The 15937-nt window shown below is 42.7% G+C and overlaps 1 protein-coding gene across 2 annotated transcripts in view; it reads left to right on the top strand.

Moving 5' to 3' along the window:
* The window catches only part of SHB (SH2 domain containing adaptor protein B), a 251296-nt gene that overhangs the window by 149076 nt on the left and 86283 nt on the right, over window positions 1-15937 (top strand). For both annotated transcript variants that reach the window (XM_088461260.1, XM_088461261.1), the window contains exon 3: window positions 1321-1533. In XM_088461260.1, coding sequence (XP_088317386.1) covers window positions 1321-1533 — 213 coding nt within the window. The remainder of the gene's footprint in view (window positions 1-1320; window positions 1534-15937) is intronic.

Below are 15937 nucleotides of genomic sequence, written 5' to 3'. Positions count from 1 at the left end.
ACAGGCACCCGAACCATATACTTACATTTTACAAATAAATCACCAAAGTTTCGGAGCCCTTTATTACTCCAACTGCAAGGTTTTTGACCTTGAAGATGGAGCAATAAAGGTCTCCGAAACGTCGGTGATTTAAACTGTATTTTGGTTTCTTTAATTACCTGAGTGCTGGCGATCCGGGTACATATTTTGGACTATCTGTGTGTATATACGTGTATGTGTGTGTATATATATATATATATATATATATATATATATATATACACACATATATATACTGTATATACACACACTGTATATAGAATTTTGAAGAGTAATGATAAACAGACATCATAATTCATTACTTATACTAACAGTAAAACAACTAAAAATGTTACAACAAAACTGTAACTGTATAAAAATATTTGTGGCCACCGTATTTGCCAGACACTGGATTCTTTTTGAGGGTACTTTTCATTTGGATTTTCATTATGTCTATTTTATTTTTTTTTTATATCCAATGACATATTAAGATTTGTTATATTAGTGTACTGATGGCCTGATTCAGCAAGGATCGCAATTGCTAAGCTGCACGCAGGCTATAGATATATGATGTATGCACGCAGGCAGCTTTGCAATTGCAATCCTTGCAGACATGGTAATGCAGCAGGAGGCATCACGCCTGTGCATTACTTATCCGAGCTGCGTTGTCCAACGCAGCATCACATAATCTGCATAACATCGGCCGGCTAAGGTAACCAATGAGGTTATGCAGCCGGCCGCCGCAGTTGAGAGGAAGAGGCCAGGAAATCTCCGTCAGCCGACGGAGATCCTGGCCTTTTCCCTCCCCCCCAATGACGATGACACGCCTCAGTTTCAGGAAACGGAAGCCATCTCCGCCCCCTCCGCACCCACAAATGGCAACAGACTGTCAGTCACTGACAGTCTGCTGCCAGTCTGCGAGCGGGATCGCATATCTGTTCTGCACATACAAAGAACGGGTCATACGCCTGCACAGATTCCTGCTGAATCAGGCCCTCGGTACCATTGTGTGTGTTATATAGATTTATATTTGTTTCCCAGAACTGAGGGAACTTGGGCAGAATGTGAAATCTATTAAGACCAGTGTTGTAGTCATCTGGTTATAGAGGCACTTTCACATTTAAGCTATATCAGTTGTAACCTACTTTGAAAAAAAAATATATATAATACACACACACACATATATATATATATATATATATATATATATAATTTTTTTTTATTATTAATTTATTTAATCATTTATTTGTACTATACAGTGACATTGTATGAAATTGTGTTCTCTAATTTTTTTTCATTTAGATATTCAGAAACAAGAAAGTCAAAAGCTCCCTCAGACAAACATTCAGCTGTATGACACACCGTATGAGCCAGAGTGTAATGGAATAGAGTCCGATTCAGAAAGCCTGGTTGGCCTTCGAATGCGAGAGAGCAAGTTGCCTCAAGACGATGACCGGCCCGCTGATGAGTATGACCAGCCATGGGAATGGAACAAGGCATTACCAGCGTTGGCAGGTATCTCTAATGCAGTGATGAAAGTGACAATTTTGTTCTTAATATTGCTGCAGACTCCTGGGTTTTGCATCTTTTGTTAACTAGAGCTTAAATAGCCACAATCTGTTATAGAGGGGAAGAAGAGCTCTCACCTTGCTGGTTACACTCTCTCATTGAGGTGCCTATACTATGGTTAATCTGTATTCTTTTCCAGCTTGCTAAACATTGAGTAATCCTTATTATAGTGTTCAGGGAAGTTTAAAGACCATGTTCTAATTTCCCAAGTTACATAAAATATTAAGAGCATTTTGGCTTTTTGATGGGGTCCAGCAGTTTTTTCAGCTCTCCCTTCGACTCCTCTGGCTGTTAATGTCGCACAATGAACATTTTTTTTTCTGATCACACAAGAATTATATTGTATTTTTAATTAGTCTAACAGACCACCTAGAATCCAGTCAACAGGGGCCCTTGTACTTCAGCTAGCTCAGCATCTGTTTCTCTAATCATGTCTAGCTCTGCAGAAAGAAATGACACTTGCAGCCGTGGCATCTGCATGATTAGGTGATTTCTGAAACAGATGCCTCCCCCTCTGACAACGAGGGCATAATCAATTGATTATTGTTGGGTTCATTTGCTTTCATAAAACGAAATCTGACTTCTATTTGAAACAGCAGGGATATCTTTTATAGTCTAATACTTCAGCTTTTCTAAATGAGCTCTTTGTATTTGAACACGTTTACCTGACGATAATTGAACTTTTGTTAAACTCCCACATTGAACAGTTGCAAACTATTAAATGATGTAAACAATTGGAAACCTATGGGGTTCTATGACCAGCTAGAAGCCAAACAAATGACTTCGCAATAAGTTTTGCCCATACCAATGATGAAATTATCCATTTCTGAGTCACACTGCAAAGCAGGAAAGTATTATAGCTTTGAGAAGTTTACTCTCTATATTGTTGAAAATCTTATAATGCTTAATTATACCCCTTTCAGACATCTTGAGAATCCCGGGAATTTGGCCTGCCTCGGCCAAATTCGCGGGTACCCGAGTCTGTCTGAAAGGTGCCTACCCGGGAACATGTTCCCGGGTAGCCGCCCCTGCAATCGACCAGGGTTTTTCCTGGGACTTAAGTCCCTGGAAATTACCCTGCTTCTGTCTGAATGGTGCTACCCGGGAATTTACTACTCCCGGGCAGCACCAAGCAGCTTTTACATTGACGGCGCAGAGCGTCCTATAGGACGCTCTACGCTGTTGCTCATTACAATGAGTTGGCAGTGCAGAGCGTCCTGTAGGACACTCTGCGTTGCTGCTCATCACCCCCCGCACCGGTGGCTGTGGCGCTGACAAACGAGTCAGCGACCATGGCCGGGTCCTCACACCGGCGCTGGAGACCGCCGGTGGTTTGCAGCCACAGCGGGCCGGCCACACTCACGCTGGACCACCAGGGTAGATAGGAGTTATTATTATATTATAGATAGAGGCTGCACTTTGATTGGATGGCTGCCTGCTGCATGATGATGACATCATCAGCGGCAGCCGGAGAGGGGATAGGTGAGGAAGAGCAGAGGAGAGGCAGGTATTATATAAAACTAGAAAACCTGGCTTATGTCTGAAAATGGCTTATGTCTGGAATTTCCCGGGTAGACACTGTAGTGTGAAAGGGGGGTCTCGACCAAATACCCGGGAATTTGCACAGGAGAAATTCCCGGGTCTGAGCAGGAAATTTCCCGGGTTGTATGTCTGAAAGGGGTATTATTTATTTATTTATTAAGTTTCTTATATAGCGCAGCATATTCCGTTGCGCTTTACAATTGGAAACATTGATAGAACAAAACAGGGTAATAACAGACAGACATAGAGGTAAGAGGGCCCTGCTTGCAAGCTTACAATCTATAGTAATACTGGGTTGTAATTTGTCATTGGAATATGCCTCTTTACTTACAGGAGCATCACAGCACAATTGCTTTAAATAAATGTTTACAATTGTGTTTGTGCACAGTAACCTAGCTTGCAATCAGAAGTGATAGCATCATGCACAAGCAGTGAGGTAAATGGCCTCTGATGCATTCAATTTAAAACACATATTCACTTAAAATATGTAGATACACAGCAACCAACTTTGTTTAATGAGTAAATGATTTTATGTTGCTGTTCATTGAGCCTTTTATGCAGGCTGCACATGCTGCAATATGGAGCGGTTAGGTGACCTGCTATCACAGCATGTGTTGGCTCGACAATCCATCCCATGTTAATTGAATGCGTGGATAATGTAGTCTGAAGATGACCTCTTACAGTTGCACTATGAAGGCTTCTGTGGTGCCTGACAATATCTACATGTAGCTACTATTCCTCCTGAGATCTCATCTGGCACAATTGGAGATGTATCAAGCCTTGGAGAGAGAGAGAATTTTGAGTACAGTAGTTGCCCAAAGCCGCCAATCAGCATCTGTCATTTCAAATACTGTGCTACAGATGTAACCTCACACATCTAGCCTCAATACGCCACATGACGCAAAATGACTTTTAAAAATATATATATATTCATTGCCCCCACAGCCAGGGGAAAAAAAAAAAAATTTTTGTTACCCCATCCCCGCTCCCCCTCAGAAGACTGAGTGACCTTACCTAGCCCCCTCAGCACCTTCTCAGTCACTGTTTTGCTCAGCCCTTGCTCATCCTCCCTCAGCACCTGTTAAGCCCCCACAGCACAGCAGCCTGAGTCATCCATCACCTGTCCAACTCAGCACCACCTCGGCCATACCGAGTCCCTAGCTCAGGCTCACCGCAACTACCTGCTACAGTCTGTACAAGCGAGGGGTCAGATGCGGTGAGTGTGGGTTCAGTCAGCGCCCGCACTGCACCCACTATGGGGCATACTTACCGACATTGTGATCCTTTCTGGGAGCAGCCAAGTTCGGGGGGGCGGGGCCAGTCTGTCAAAGTAAATAGGCCTGTCCCTTTCCCCGAAAAGTCTGTGATTCGCGGGTCCGCGTCGAGGGGGCGAGGCTAAGTGACGTAAATTGTGGTGTTTAGCCCCAACCCCTCCTCACGGCCCTGCAAATGTTCCATTAAATCTCCCCATCATGCCCGCTTTACTAGGAAATGGTCAGGATGTGGGTGATCTGCCTACACTTCCGGGGGTGCGGGAGGTCTACACGAAAAATCGGGAGCCTCCTGCGACTTCCAGGGGTGTAGGTATAAGTGTAAGTATGCTATGAGGTGGCGTTCTAGAGCATCTTAATACAATGTTACAAGGAGAAGTAGCTACAGGCTACAGTCATTGTATTCTAATCATGAACTGATCTGAGTAGATAAGTGATTTCTGGGTATATGGAAGGGGTACAAAATATATCAACATTTGTATTTCTTTTTTTTTTTTGCAAAAACTGCCTTGCACAGTAAAAACATTTCACATTGTTTTAAAGCTACATACTGATATACACACATTGACATTTGTTTAATCCCTTTTTCATATCCGTTTGTATTTTAGCGTTTTAGTATTTGTTTTATGGTGCCTGCAGCTGAGCTGCCGTTATGGGCTACTTCCTTGCCTGTGGCTGCAGGAAGCAAAGTGACATGCAAAAGCTTTTATATGATTATATAATAAAATGCCTTGGGCTGATTTTTGGAGTTACTGCTATTTGTATGTAAAACACCTGTCATCTCAGGATTTTAAAAGAGAGAGTTTATTACGAGCAGTATTTCTACAGCTGCTTTGTCACTTTGCAATATGGACTGTATGCTCAGAATGAAACATGAAATGCATGCAAGGCACTGCTATTTTATATTAAGCTCATTATTAAGGCTTTTATAAAAATCAAAGCTGTACCAGGGTGGTAGTGTGTTGGGCTCAGACAATCTGGAAATCCTCAAAATTGTATTGTGCTAAAGAGAGCCTACATTACCCCCAGGGCTGGTGCAAGGTCTCTTGGCACCTTAGGCATTTCTTCAACCTTGCGACCCCCCCCCCCCTCGGATAGCTACACAAGCGCTTATGCAGTGCCTCCAGTAGTGCCCCTTATACAGTGCCCCCAGCAGTGCCCCTTATACAGTGCCCCCAGTAGTGGTCCCCCTATGCAATGCCTCTTATATAGTGCCCCAGGTAGTGGTCCCCCTATGCAGTGCCCCAGGTAGTGGTCCCCCTATTCAGTGCCCCTTATATAATGCCCCCAGTAGTAGTCCCCCCTTATATAGTGCTCCCAGTACTAACCCCCCAGACCCCCAGTGCAATGCCCCCAGTAGTGGTCCCCCTGATGCAGTGCTCCCAGTAGTAGTCCCCCCCCAGCAGTGCCCCCAGTAGTAGTCCTCCCCCAGCAATGCCTCCAGCAGTAATCCCCACCTATGCAGTGCCCCCAGCAGTAATCCCAACCTATGCAGTGCCCCCAGCAGTAATCCCCCCCTATGCAGTGCCCCCAGCAGTAATCCCCACCTATGCAGTGCCCCAGCAGTAATCCCACTACGCAGTGCCCCCAGTAGTAATCCCCACTATGCTGTGCCCCCAGCAGTAATCCCCACTATGCTGTGCCCCCAGCAGTAATCCCCACCTATGCAGTGCCCTCAATTATGGTTCCACCAGTGCAGTGCCCCCATTAGTGGTCCCACAAGTGCAGTGCCCCCAGTAGTAGTCCCCCACCCCCAGCAATGCCCCCAGTAGTAGTCCACCCCCCCACAGCAATGCCCCCAGTATTAGTCCCCCCCCCTAGTCTGCCCCCCCAGCAGTGCCGCCAGTGGTAGTTGTCGCCCCCAGTAGTAGTCGTCCCCCTGCAGCAGTGCCCCCAGTAGTCTTCCCCCTGCAGCAGTGCTCCTTCTCTAGCAGTACCTCCAGCAGTGATCCCAGGGCCAGACAGACGCACAGGTAAAAACCTCCACACCTGAATCTCCACTCCGATGGGAAAACTCTCCAAATCTTACAATCGGCTGCATTACAAGGGGTACATATGAAGGTAGTTAATAGAGCCTACATATCCCAATTTCAACGCACAATTATGGTAGCTGATAAATCAGGTACTTGTTTGAAATGTCATTGAACATCTGCCGTTAAGTCATAAGCGGATCTCTATGGCCATAATATATGACGGGCAATTTGCCACATGGTTGAGGAGCTCAGAGGGTGGGATCATCTATTACACTCATATCTTGACCAGGAGAATTTGATCAAAATGGTTACGTTCCCCAAATTATTATACCTTTTACAAGCTCTGCCTCTTCTGCTCACGCAAAGGGATGTGAAACTGCTTAATGCAAAATTTTAAATTTTTATATGGCATGGGAGGAGACCTAGAATTAGCTTACAAAAACTATGCCAAACACGATCCAATGGAAGTATGAATTTTCCCATCATAGTACGATATAGTCATGCGGCCCAAATACGTTATCTAACCGACTGTTGAATGGGGGAGATGTCTATGCTAACACTTCTTTGGAGGCTCAAATTTTGAATAATATGAGCATATCCAGCTTCTTACATATACAAGATCATGACATATAATTGAAACATCAAGATAATCTCCTTCTATGGACTACAAGACGAATTTGGCATATTATACGTCACCGATTTGGGCTTAATGCTCATTATTCATTGCACCTCCCTTTCTGTTAAAATCCAGAGTTTCAGGATGGCATGGCTGCTTACCCCTTCAATATTTGGAGGACAGGGGGTATCAACTCCTTAGATAGTCTGGTCCATTTTGAGAGCAAAAGACCTCTTCTATATTCGGAGGTGGTAGATAAATTTATAATAATTCTGTTTTTTCCTATGGCGTTTTTACAGGCGCAACATTATATATCTACTGTGATTAGAAAGATGGGGGTCTCTGATTGGTATAATCCTTTTGATAAACTATTGAGGCGAGGATCTATATGTAGGAAGGCCATATCCTATTACTATGTGTCACTGGAAAATCCTATTGATCACTCGGCTTCTCAATCAGGAATGGGACAGTGGCTTTCCCACACTCTCTATCAATAATGTCTGTAAGCTACTATCCTTAAGTATGTACCAAGAATTGTTTTACAGGTTGAGTCTCCGATATCCAAAATGCTTGGGACCAGGGGTATTTTGGATAATGGAATATTCCGTATTTTGGAATATTTGCATATAATAATGAAATATATTGGGAAATGGGACCCAAATATACACACGGAATACATTTGTGTGTGTTATACACCTTATACACACAGCCTGCAGGTAATTTTATACAATATTTTCAATAATTTTGTGGCTCAAGCAAAGTTTGTGTACATACATGAAATTCAGTTATGTTCCATATACACCTTATACACACAGCCTGAAGGTAATTTTATACAATATTTTTTAATAATTTGTGCCTTAGACAAAGTTTGTATACATTGAACCATCAAAAATCAAAGGTTTAATTTTCTCAGTCAAGCCAAAAATATTCCGTATTTCGGAATATTTGGATATGGGAGACTCAACCTGTACAATATGATTCATAGAATCTATGAATTGTCTCCAAATAGACAATATCTTATGGGAGTAACTTCGTCATATAGTTGTCCCAAATGTAATAACCAGATGGCAGACTTATATCATTCTTTTTGGGATTTCCCCATAATTAGAAGATTTTGGTTGAGGGTGAAACAGGATGCAGAAAATACATTGATTCATTTTGTCCCTTTTACATCAGAATTGGCTATATTCTGATTTCCTTCTAAATCTCAATGGGTCACTAAGGGCGGCAGAAAGCTTTTGTTGGCTATAAAATCTGCAGCCAAGAAGACCATACTTCAAAATTGTGTTGCTCCTGGTCCTCCTATATTTAATCTATACAAAGAAAAACGTAATCATATTTATAGGATTTATTGGGTTCAAGCCATGTTTGTGAAAGAGAAACGAGTGGGAGGTTACTTTGACATCTGGGAGCGTTATATAGGAACCCTACCTGATACGATGCAGAGAAAGATGCATGATTGTTGGAGGTGGACCCTCCGATTGACGTATAGGAACACAGGCTTTCGTAAATACCCTTTGTTTGTTTTCTTTTTTTTCTTTTTGTTTTGTTTTGTCTGGGAGAAGGGTGACACATTCCATTAATTTACTGTACATTACATATGTAAATATGTACTATGATTATACTGATACAGCTTGTAATCCACACTATATAGCTGTTAAATATTGCTATGTATTTTCTTTCTCGAAAGTTTGAGAAAGTATCTCTTTCTGCTCCTCTGTTACTATGAGAATTTATTGTACAAATTTTCTCAATGTACTGATGTTTTGCTTCAATAAAAAAATATAAAAAAAAAAAAGAATACTAATATTGCAATATTACATTTTATAATTTTGTTCACAACACATAAAATCTGTAATATGCAGTACATGGAGACACTTTGCTACTGGCTTTTTTTTGGTGATGCTGCTGAAACTGCTGAGGTTTTTTTTATTTTATTTAAATAGCGCACGCACAAGTAGTCACTTCCAAATTGCTCCTGGCCTTTGTTTTGATAGCATGAGTGATGAAAAATCTGTGTCTCATAAGTAAGTGGTCACGAATAGTACAAGGACCTTCCTTCAGAAATCTCTGCTAAATGTACAAGTAAACATTGAAACCACGAGGGGTGGCTTTTAAAATAGGTTTGATTAAATAAGATGATCTGATTTTGTGGGATCACATGGGACATAGGGGGCGATTCAGACCCAGCCATCAGGGGGTGGATGTGCAAATGCCGCGATCGCACAGCCAGGCTGAAGGACGCCCTCTGTCTTAGATAGCAACGGCAGAGTGAACGCTCGCCAGTGTAATGACGCCCGCTTTTCTTTCTTAGCACATGTCATCTCCAAGAAGTATGTCATAAGTAACATCGAGGGCCATCGGAGTTGCTCGTAGCCCTTAAGGTAGACCCTACCCCGCCGCAAGCACTGTGATCACTGCAGGCTGAAATACAACCAGGTGATGTGTACAATGACGCTTCCATGTTAACTATGCAGAACCAAAGAACGCCATTTTGATGCTCAGACATGCTTGCGTTCGCACATCCACTCCCCCGTTTTCCAGGACCTTCCCCTGTTACCACCCACAAACTGCACTATCTGTCACTCCAAAGTAGCGCTCAGTCTTCGTGCTATGAGCAGGGGCTGGCTGGCAACTTTTAGCCTGGGGGGCAAATGCATGCAGGTGGCCCTGGCAGAGGAGTAGCGTGTAGCCAGGGTGCCCGAAAGAACGTGCGTGCTACGGCGCCCCCCCCCTCAGAAGAGGACACCCTTATGTGGGCCTTGAGTAGTGCCCCCAGTAGTGATCCCCCCTATGCAGTGCCCCTTGTGCCCCCAGTAGTAAGCCCCTTATATAGTGCCCCCAGTAGTGGTAACCCTTATGCAGTGCCCCTTAAATAGTAGCCCCAGTTGTAGTCTTCCCCCTATGCAGTACCCCCACTATTGCCCTTTATATAGAGCCCCCAGCAGTGGTCCCTCGATGCAGTGCCCCCAGTGGTAGTCCCCTCCCCCTATGTAGTGCCCCTAGTAGTAGTCCCCTCCCACCTATGCAATGCCCCTAGTAGTAGTCCCCTTGTAGTGCCCCTATTAGTATTACCCCCCCTTGTAGTGCCCCCAGTAGTAGTCCCCCCCCCTTGTAGTGCCCCCAGTAGAAGTAGTCTCCCCCTTGTAGTGCCCCCAGTAGTAGTAGACCCCCCCTTGTAGTGCCCCCAGCAGTAGTAGTCCCCCCATTGTAGTGTCCCCAGTAGTAGTAGTCCCCCCTTGTAGTGCCCCCAGTAGTAGTAGCGCCCCCAGTAGTAGTAGTCCCCCCCATTTGTAGTGCCCCCAATCGTGGTCTCCTCCTTATAGTGCCAGACCCCCCGCAGTAGACACACATAATATAAAAAAAAAAAAACACTTACTGACACACGCTCCTGCTCCTGGTCCCGCCGCCGAGATCAGCTCCTCCGTCCGCTGCTTTGCATTATGGGAGTGATGCGTCACTCCCATTACCGACTGCGGGAGCCGGAAGATGTCCGGCTCTGGCAGTGGGAGCAGCAGCCGATGAGTCTGTCTGACTCTCATCAGCTGCTAAAGCAAACACACAGCTGCCGGCTCCGACGGCTGTGTGTTTGTGCTGTGTAGCGCTGATCGAACTCCGTCCGGTCAGCGCTACACACGCGGTGCAGTCTGTGTCACAGTGACACAGACTGCCCGTGGCCCGCATGACGCTGCAGCCTGGGGGGCACATGGCACCCTGCCCCCCGGCCCAGCCCGCCACTGGCTATGAGCACACGATTCCCGATCGCAGTGACTGGTTCACGCACTGTGATGCATATGCATGCGCAGATGGGCAACAATCACCCATAGCGTGCGTACGCGGCTTAGCGTCTGGGTCTGAATCAGGCCCATAGTTACTAGCACCACCTCACTTAAAACACATTTCTGTATACTAGTGGATTACTAATAGGAAATGACAATGGGAAGTTATTTTATTTCTCACTTTCTCATTGTTTGCTTCTCATTGTCTCTTCTGCCAATATTTTATAAATCCAGATTTATTTATATGTTGATCCAGATACTTTACCGTAGTTAAGCAAATATATCTCATTTAGTTAAAAGGGGAAAGACAGTGTGTCCATTGTATTAAGTAGAGCTGAAAATTGCCCTGTATTTTGCCTCCTTCTAATTCTCCCTCTCGAGATTGAAGTTATCATGAAGAATTAAAATGCAGTTAATTTCAGTATTAAGTAGTGCAAAGACGACGTTGGAATGGCCTTGGTTTGCTTCGCTGCATTTAAAGGAGGTAATTGGCTTTTAATAACCTTTCCATGCAGTTGGAAACAGATATAATTAAATCTAATCCTCTCGTACAAGACTTCCACAGACTTCACAATAATTCTCTTGTGGTGGTTGTGTATTTTGTATGTTAAACATCCCCAATGGTATGGCTTCCAACACATTTAAATTACATTGACCGTTTTAAACACATTTAGTTGGAGTCGTTTTTTTTTTACTATTTGTTTTGTAACCAATTGTTTTGCTGAAGTTATTTAACTATGTAACTATTTTTGTTGCTGTTTTGTTGTTGTTTTTTTATTTTTTTATTCCAGTTTCACATGCAACACTTGTGGAGTAATTTTACCCTTTACAAAATATTTAAGAGGAGTGACTCTATCCAAAAAGACATGGGTCAGAATGACCCATAATAATAATGCTCGTTGCTAATTGTATGTGCTGCTCCCATTTGCCACACCGCTATTGGACATTTTGTGACTGGCTAATGAGGCTGGGACTCGCAATACTAGGTTGCACACAAAATAATTATACTGTATTTTCTATAAAAATATACATAGGAAGATACTTGGCACAGTTTTCAAGTGTATGCCAAGGTTTTCAAAATATGTCCTTGTTTCTGCATATTGCGTGGACGAATTTACAACATTTATAATTAACTTTGGATCAGGTTGCACTCTGAGACTTGCCAGCATGTGCATTTAGGCAGCATAAAGCTACATCTAGGTGCAAAATTGTTGCATTGAGCTGCGTATATTTGCACATGGGTTCCCTGGACTGCTTCTGATCTTGAAATACACTCACTATGAAATATAGTGTGGATGTTGGAGTTGATTATGCATCTTCACATATATACTCTAACTTTAAGACTGGATATATTTTAATGTACATGAAACTCAAAATACATACGTGTAAGGAAAGTGTGCAAATACACCTTTGTACATACCCATATGGCATTTTTCATGCCGTTTTAAATCATGCCCGGTATTTTCAGTTCTCAGTATGGGCAGATTTCAACCCTATAGCAACCAATCCGCTTTTATCTATCATTTAATAGAATGTACTAGTGAAGTGACAGCTAGAGCTGATTGGTTGCCAGTGGCATCTTCTCCACTTGTTATGTTGATACATTCCCCTTTAATCTTGGTGTGGTGCTATTTTTAACGGGAAATGACTCCACCTGCTTCCTAGCAACAGATGTGCCATGTGTTTCTTTACTTGACATATGATCTACCTCGTGATACATTGATGCATGAGACTAATCTGGAGGCGTACCAGAATTTTGCAAGGTGTCAGGAATGCCTGCATGTGCATTAATGCAATGCTTGTAAATATGAAGTTGCTATGTTATTACAGCAACTCTTTCCTGTCCATCAGGTTTTATAAATTATATAAATATGAGCAATAGTATTGTCTCGTAAAATTAAATATTTTTTAATCTCCTTGATTTCTAGGTATCTTAAAGTGAACTTTAAGGTAACCAAACATTTGCATCCAATCTATTTATGCTGTAACACAAATTAAAGAGGTGTAGTTCTTTATGTGTATCAATTTATTAATTTGTACGTAATCTGCCTCCGGGGTTGCAGTTGTAGGCTGGGACACGTCTGCTTTTTTTTCCATTGTAACTGCCCCCAAACATTCCCTAAATTTCAGTCACCTTCAAAAGAAATTCTCACTGCGAGTGACATTGCTAAGGTACCTTGGCGCATGCGCAGTGTGATAGTGACACATGTGCAGTCAGCGGATAATAGCTTAACTACATAAATACTGGTATTGCGTACATCTGAATCAGGCCCAATGTCTCTTAACTCCAGGCCTCACATAGCCAAACAGCTCATGTACTAAGAATTCTGTCTGTGAAAACAGGATAATTACTGACCCAGCCAAGTAGACTGAAGCCTCTAATACAGATAGGTTGTTATGGGTAACTCCACAACTGATCGGGTTCTATTATTTTCTAGAATGCAATAGAGAAATTATATATAGAATCTGTTTGGTTGCTATGGGCAACACCTCCACTTTTTACTTTTCAATGCTGTAGTAAATTATCTGTGAATGATTAAAGAAATGCTGAAAGTGGGAGCTGGTAAGGACATATAGGCTGCACTGAACATATCTTCTCTAAAGCCGCACATCCACTAGGCGACTAGGGAAAGACAGTACGATTACAACATCGTAATCGTACCAACGTTCCCCATCCCCTGCAGTGCCTATACTGAACGATTAGTTGTACAGTGCAGGCATACTTCATCATCCCTGAACATGAGCAATCTGTCTTTATCGGCAGATTGACCGGCATGTTCGGCGGATGATTGATGTCGGAAAATACCAGCGGGAGCGCGCATCGCTGATCGTTTCCAACATTATAGTGCACGATTAATGAGAGATTACACGATTACGATACCGTAATTGTGCAATCGCTTATTAATATCGCATAGTGGATGTGCGCCTTAAGTGAAACTAGTTGTAATCTTAGCACAAATAATTTCCCAATTAATAAATTAAGAGCAGAAACACCAACATGACATTTTATAACATAGGGCACAATTCAGAGTTGGGAATAGAGTAAGATAGAGCAAGAAACTGTGCACCTGGACAAACCATGTTGCAATGCTAGGGCTGCAAATACATAAAACATTTTTGCATGCAGGGTAAATACTGGCTGCTTTTGCATGTAGCCCACAAATGCTGGACAGTTTTATTTGTACACTGCATTTTAAATTTCAGTTTGGACACACCTCTCCCAAATCTAAATCTCTCTGCACATTTTACATCTGCCCCACCTGCAGTGCAGCATGGTGTTACCAAGATGCACAGTTACTTGCTCTATCTTACTGTATTCCCAACTTTGAATCAGGTCCATAGATTTCAGAAGACTCCCATATACTTTAAGAGCATATAATAAGTAGAGATGAGCCATCCAGTTTTGCTAAACACTGAGCACACCCAAACTTATGGGTTCCAAGTAGAACAGAGTCCCTGATCAGGTCTTCCTGCAAGTTCGGAACTTGAATTTAAAAACTGGATCTTGCGTGTTTTGGATTGCATTTACGTTCTTCCCTCATGATTTTAGGTGCTGTGAAGTGGTCAAAATTGACTGGAAATTACTGGAAATGAATGTTATTGATGTTAATAATCCTACAACAGGTATAGGTTACATGATTTTAGCTGTTTTTATCAGTTTATTAAAGAAAACCAAAACCTGCACAAAGAAGAGAGATGTGTTAGTTCTCGCTTCCACCAGTATAAATACACATAATGATATTGTTGCTAAATGCTCAGTAACTGCTTTGTACCATTTAGCACGTCTTATCAACATTTTTCCTCATGCTGTCCAATTAAAAACATTGCTTAATTGCTTAGAGTCATTAAGTTAATTTGAATGACGCATCCCTAAAGATAAAACAGTTCTGAATTAGATATTTCATTTTATCTCCAGTTCACACAAATGTAACTTTGTGTTTAATTATGTATTGTTTCCTAAAGGATTAGGGGAACGTGCATTTTTAGACATGCAGCATTAGCATCATAAATGTATTCTTTTCCAATGTAACTAAAAGCGAGAAAAACACATATTTTTCGTACAGCAGTAACGGTTATGTTTGGAGAGCCCCAGTATTGTTGCTGTAACTGATGTGCTAGGTTATGGTGCGCGATTAGAAGTCACTTAAACTGCTTGTTTTGCTCACTGGACTTGCATAAACACTGTACCTGCTTAATTTTCTCTTCATATATTTGCTCTGGGACCAGATCCTATTATTTATTATCACAGTAATTGTAATGTAGAATCCTACAGGACGCAATAGTTGAGAACCTTGACCAGTATACATTTCCCCTACCTCCCAGTCTTAGAGGAGGGATGGGGTGTGGTGATGCAAGGTGCACCAACGTGTATACTGATCAACGAGACCACGACAAATCTGTATAGCGAAATTTGTGAATGTAAGTTAAGCATTTTATTCAGACTTTTTCACGTTAATACTTTAATGCACATTCGTCTGATAACTACCTTATTCATATACAGACATTTGCAGTATGTAATAAAATAATAGCATAAAGAGAAATTACCATTAAAAACATAGTAACTTCAGGAAAGATAATTATTAGGGGTATATTTACTAAAGAGTGGGTTTTTAGAAGTGGAGATGTTGCCCATAGCAACCAATCAGATTCTACGTAACATTTATCTAGCACCTTCTAGAATATAATAGCTAGAATCTGGGCTATGGGCAACATCTTCACTTCTAAAAACCTGCACTTTAGTAAATATACCCCTTTGTGTCAATTGATCGGGTTGCAGGGGATGCAATCGGGAAACCGGCTGCCTTAATACCGACAGCCGGCTTCCCGAATGTCATATCCCGGCGAGGTTGAAATGCCGGGTGTCTAGATGTAGATGCCTGACATTTTCCCGACGCCGGGAGACAGGCGCCCGGCATCCCGATCAAAGGGATGCCGGGCGCCGTGAGCGGACAGCCGCGGGGGGGGGGTTAGGGCACCCGGGGGGGACTTAGGTTTAGGCAGCGGGGAAGGGGGGGATTAGGGTTAGGCACTTGGGGGGGGTTAGGGTTAGGCACCCCTAAGGAGGGTTAGGAGTTAGGTTAGGTTAGTTTATACTTACCTTAGGGACGATCGGGATTTCCAGTGCTGTTGGTCGGCGGTGTTTCATACCGATTCCGATTGCAGCAGGTG

Source organism: Taudactylus pleione, unplaced genomic scaffold (genome assembly GCF_031769625.1).
Source record: "Taudactylus pleione unplaced genomic scaffold, aTauple2 ptg001032l, whole genome shotgun sequence".
Taxonomy (NCBI): Eukaryota; Metazoa; Chordata; class Amphibia; order Anura; family Myobatrachidae; genus Taudactylus; species Taudactylus pleione.
The sequence above is the reverse complement of the archived record's forward strand: the minus strand, read 5'-3'. Positions and strand labels throughout refer to the sequence as shown.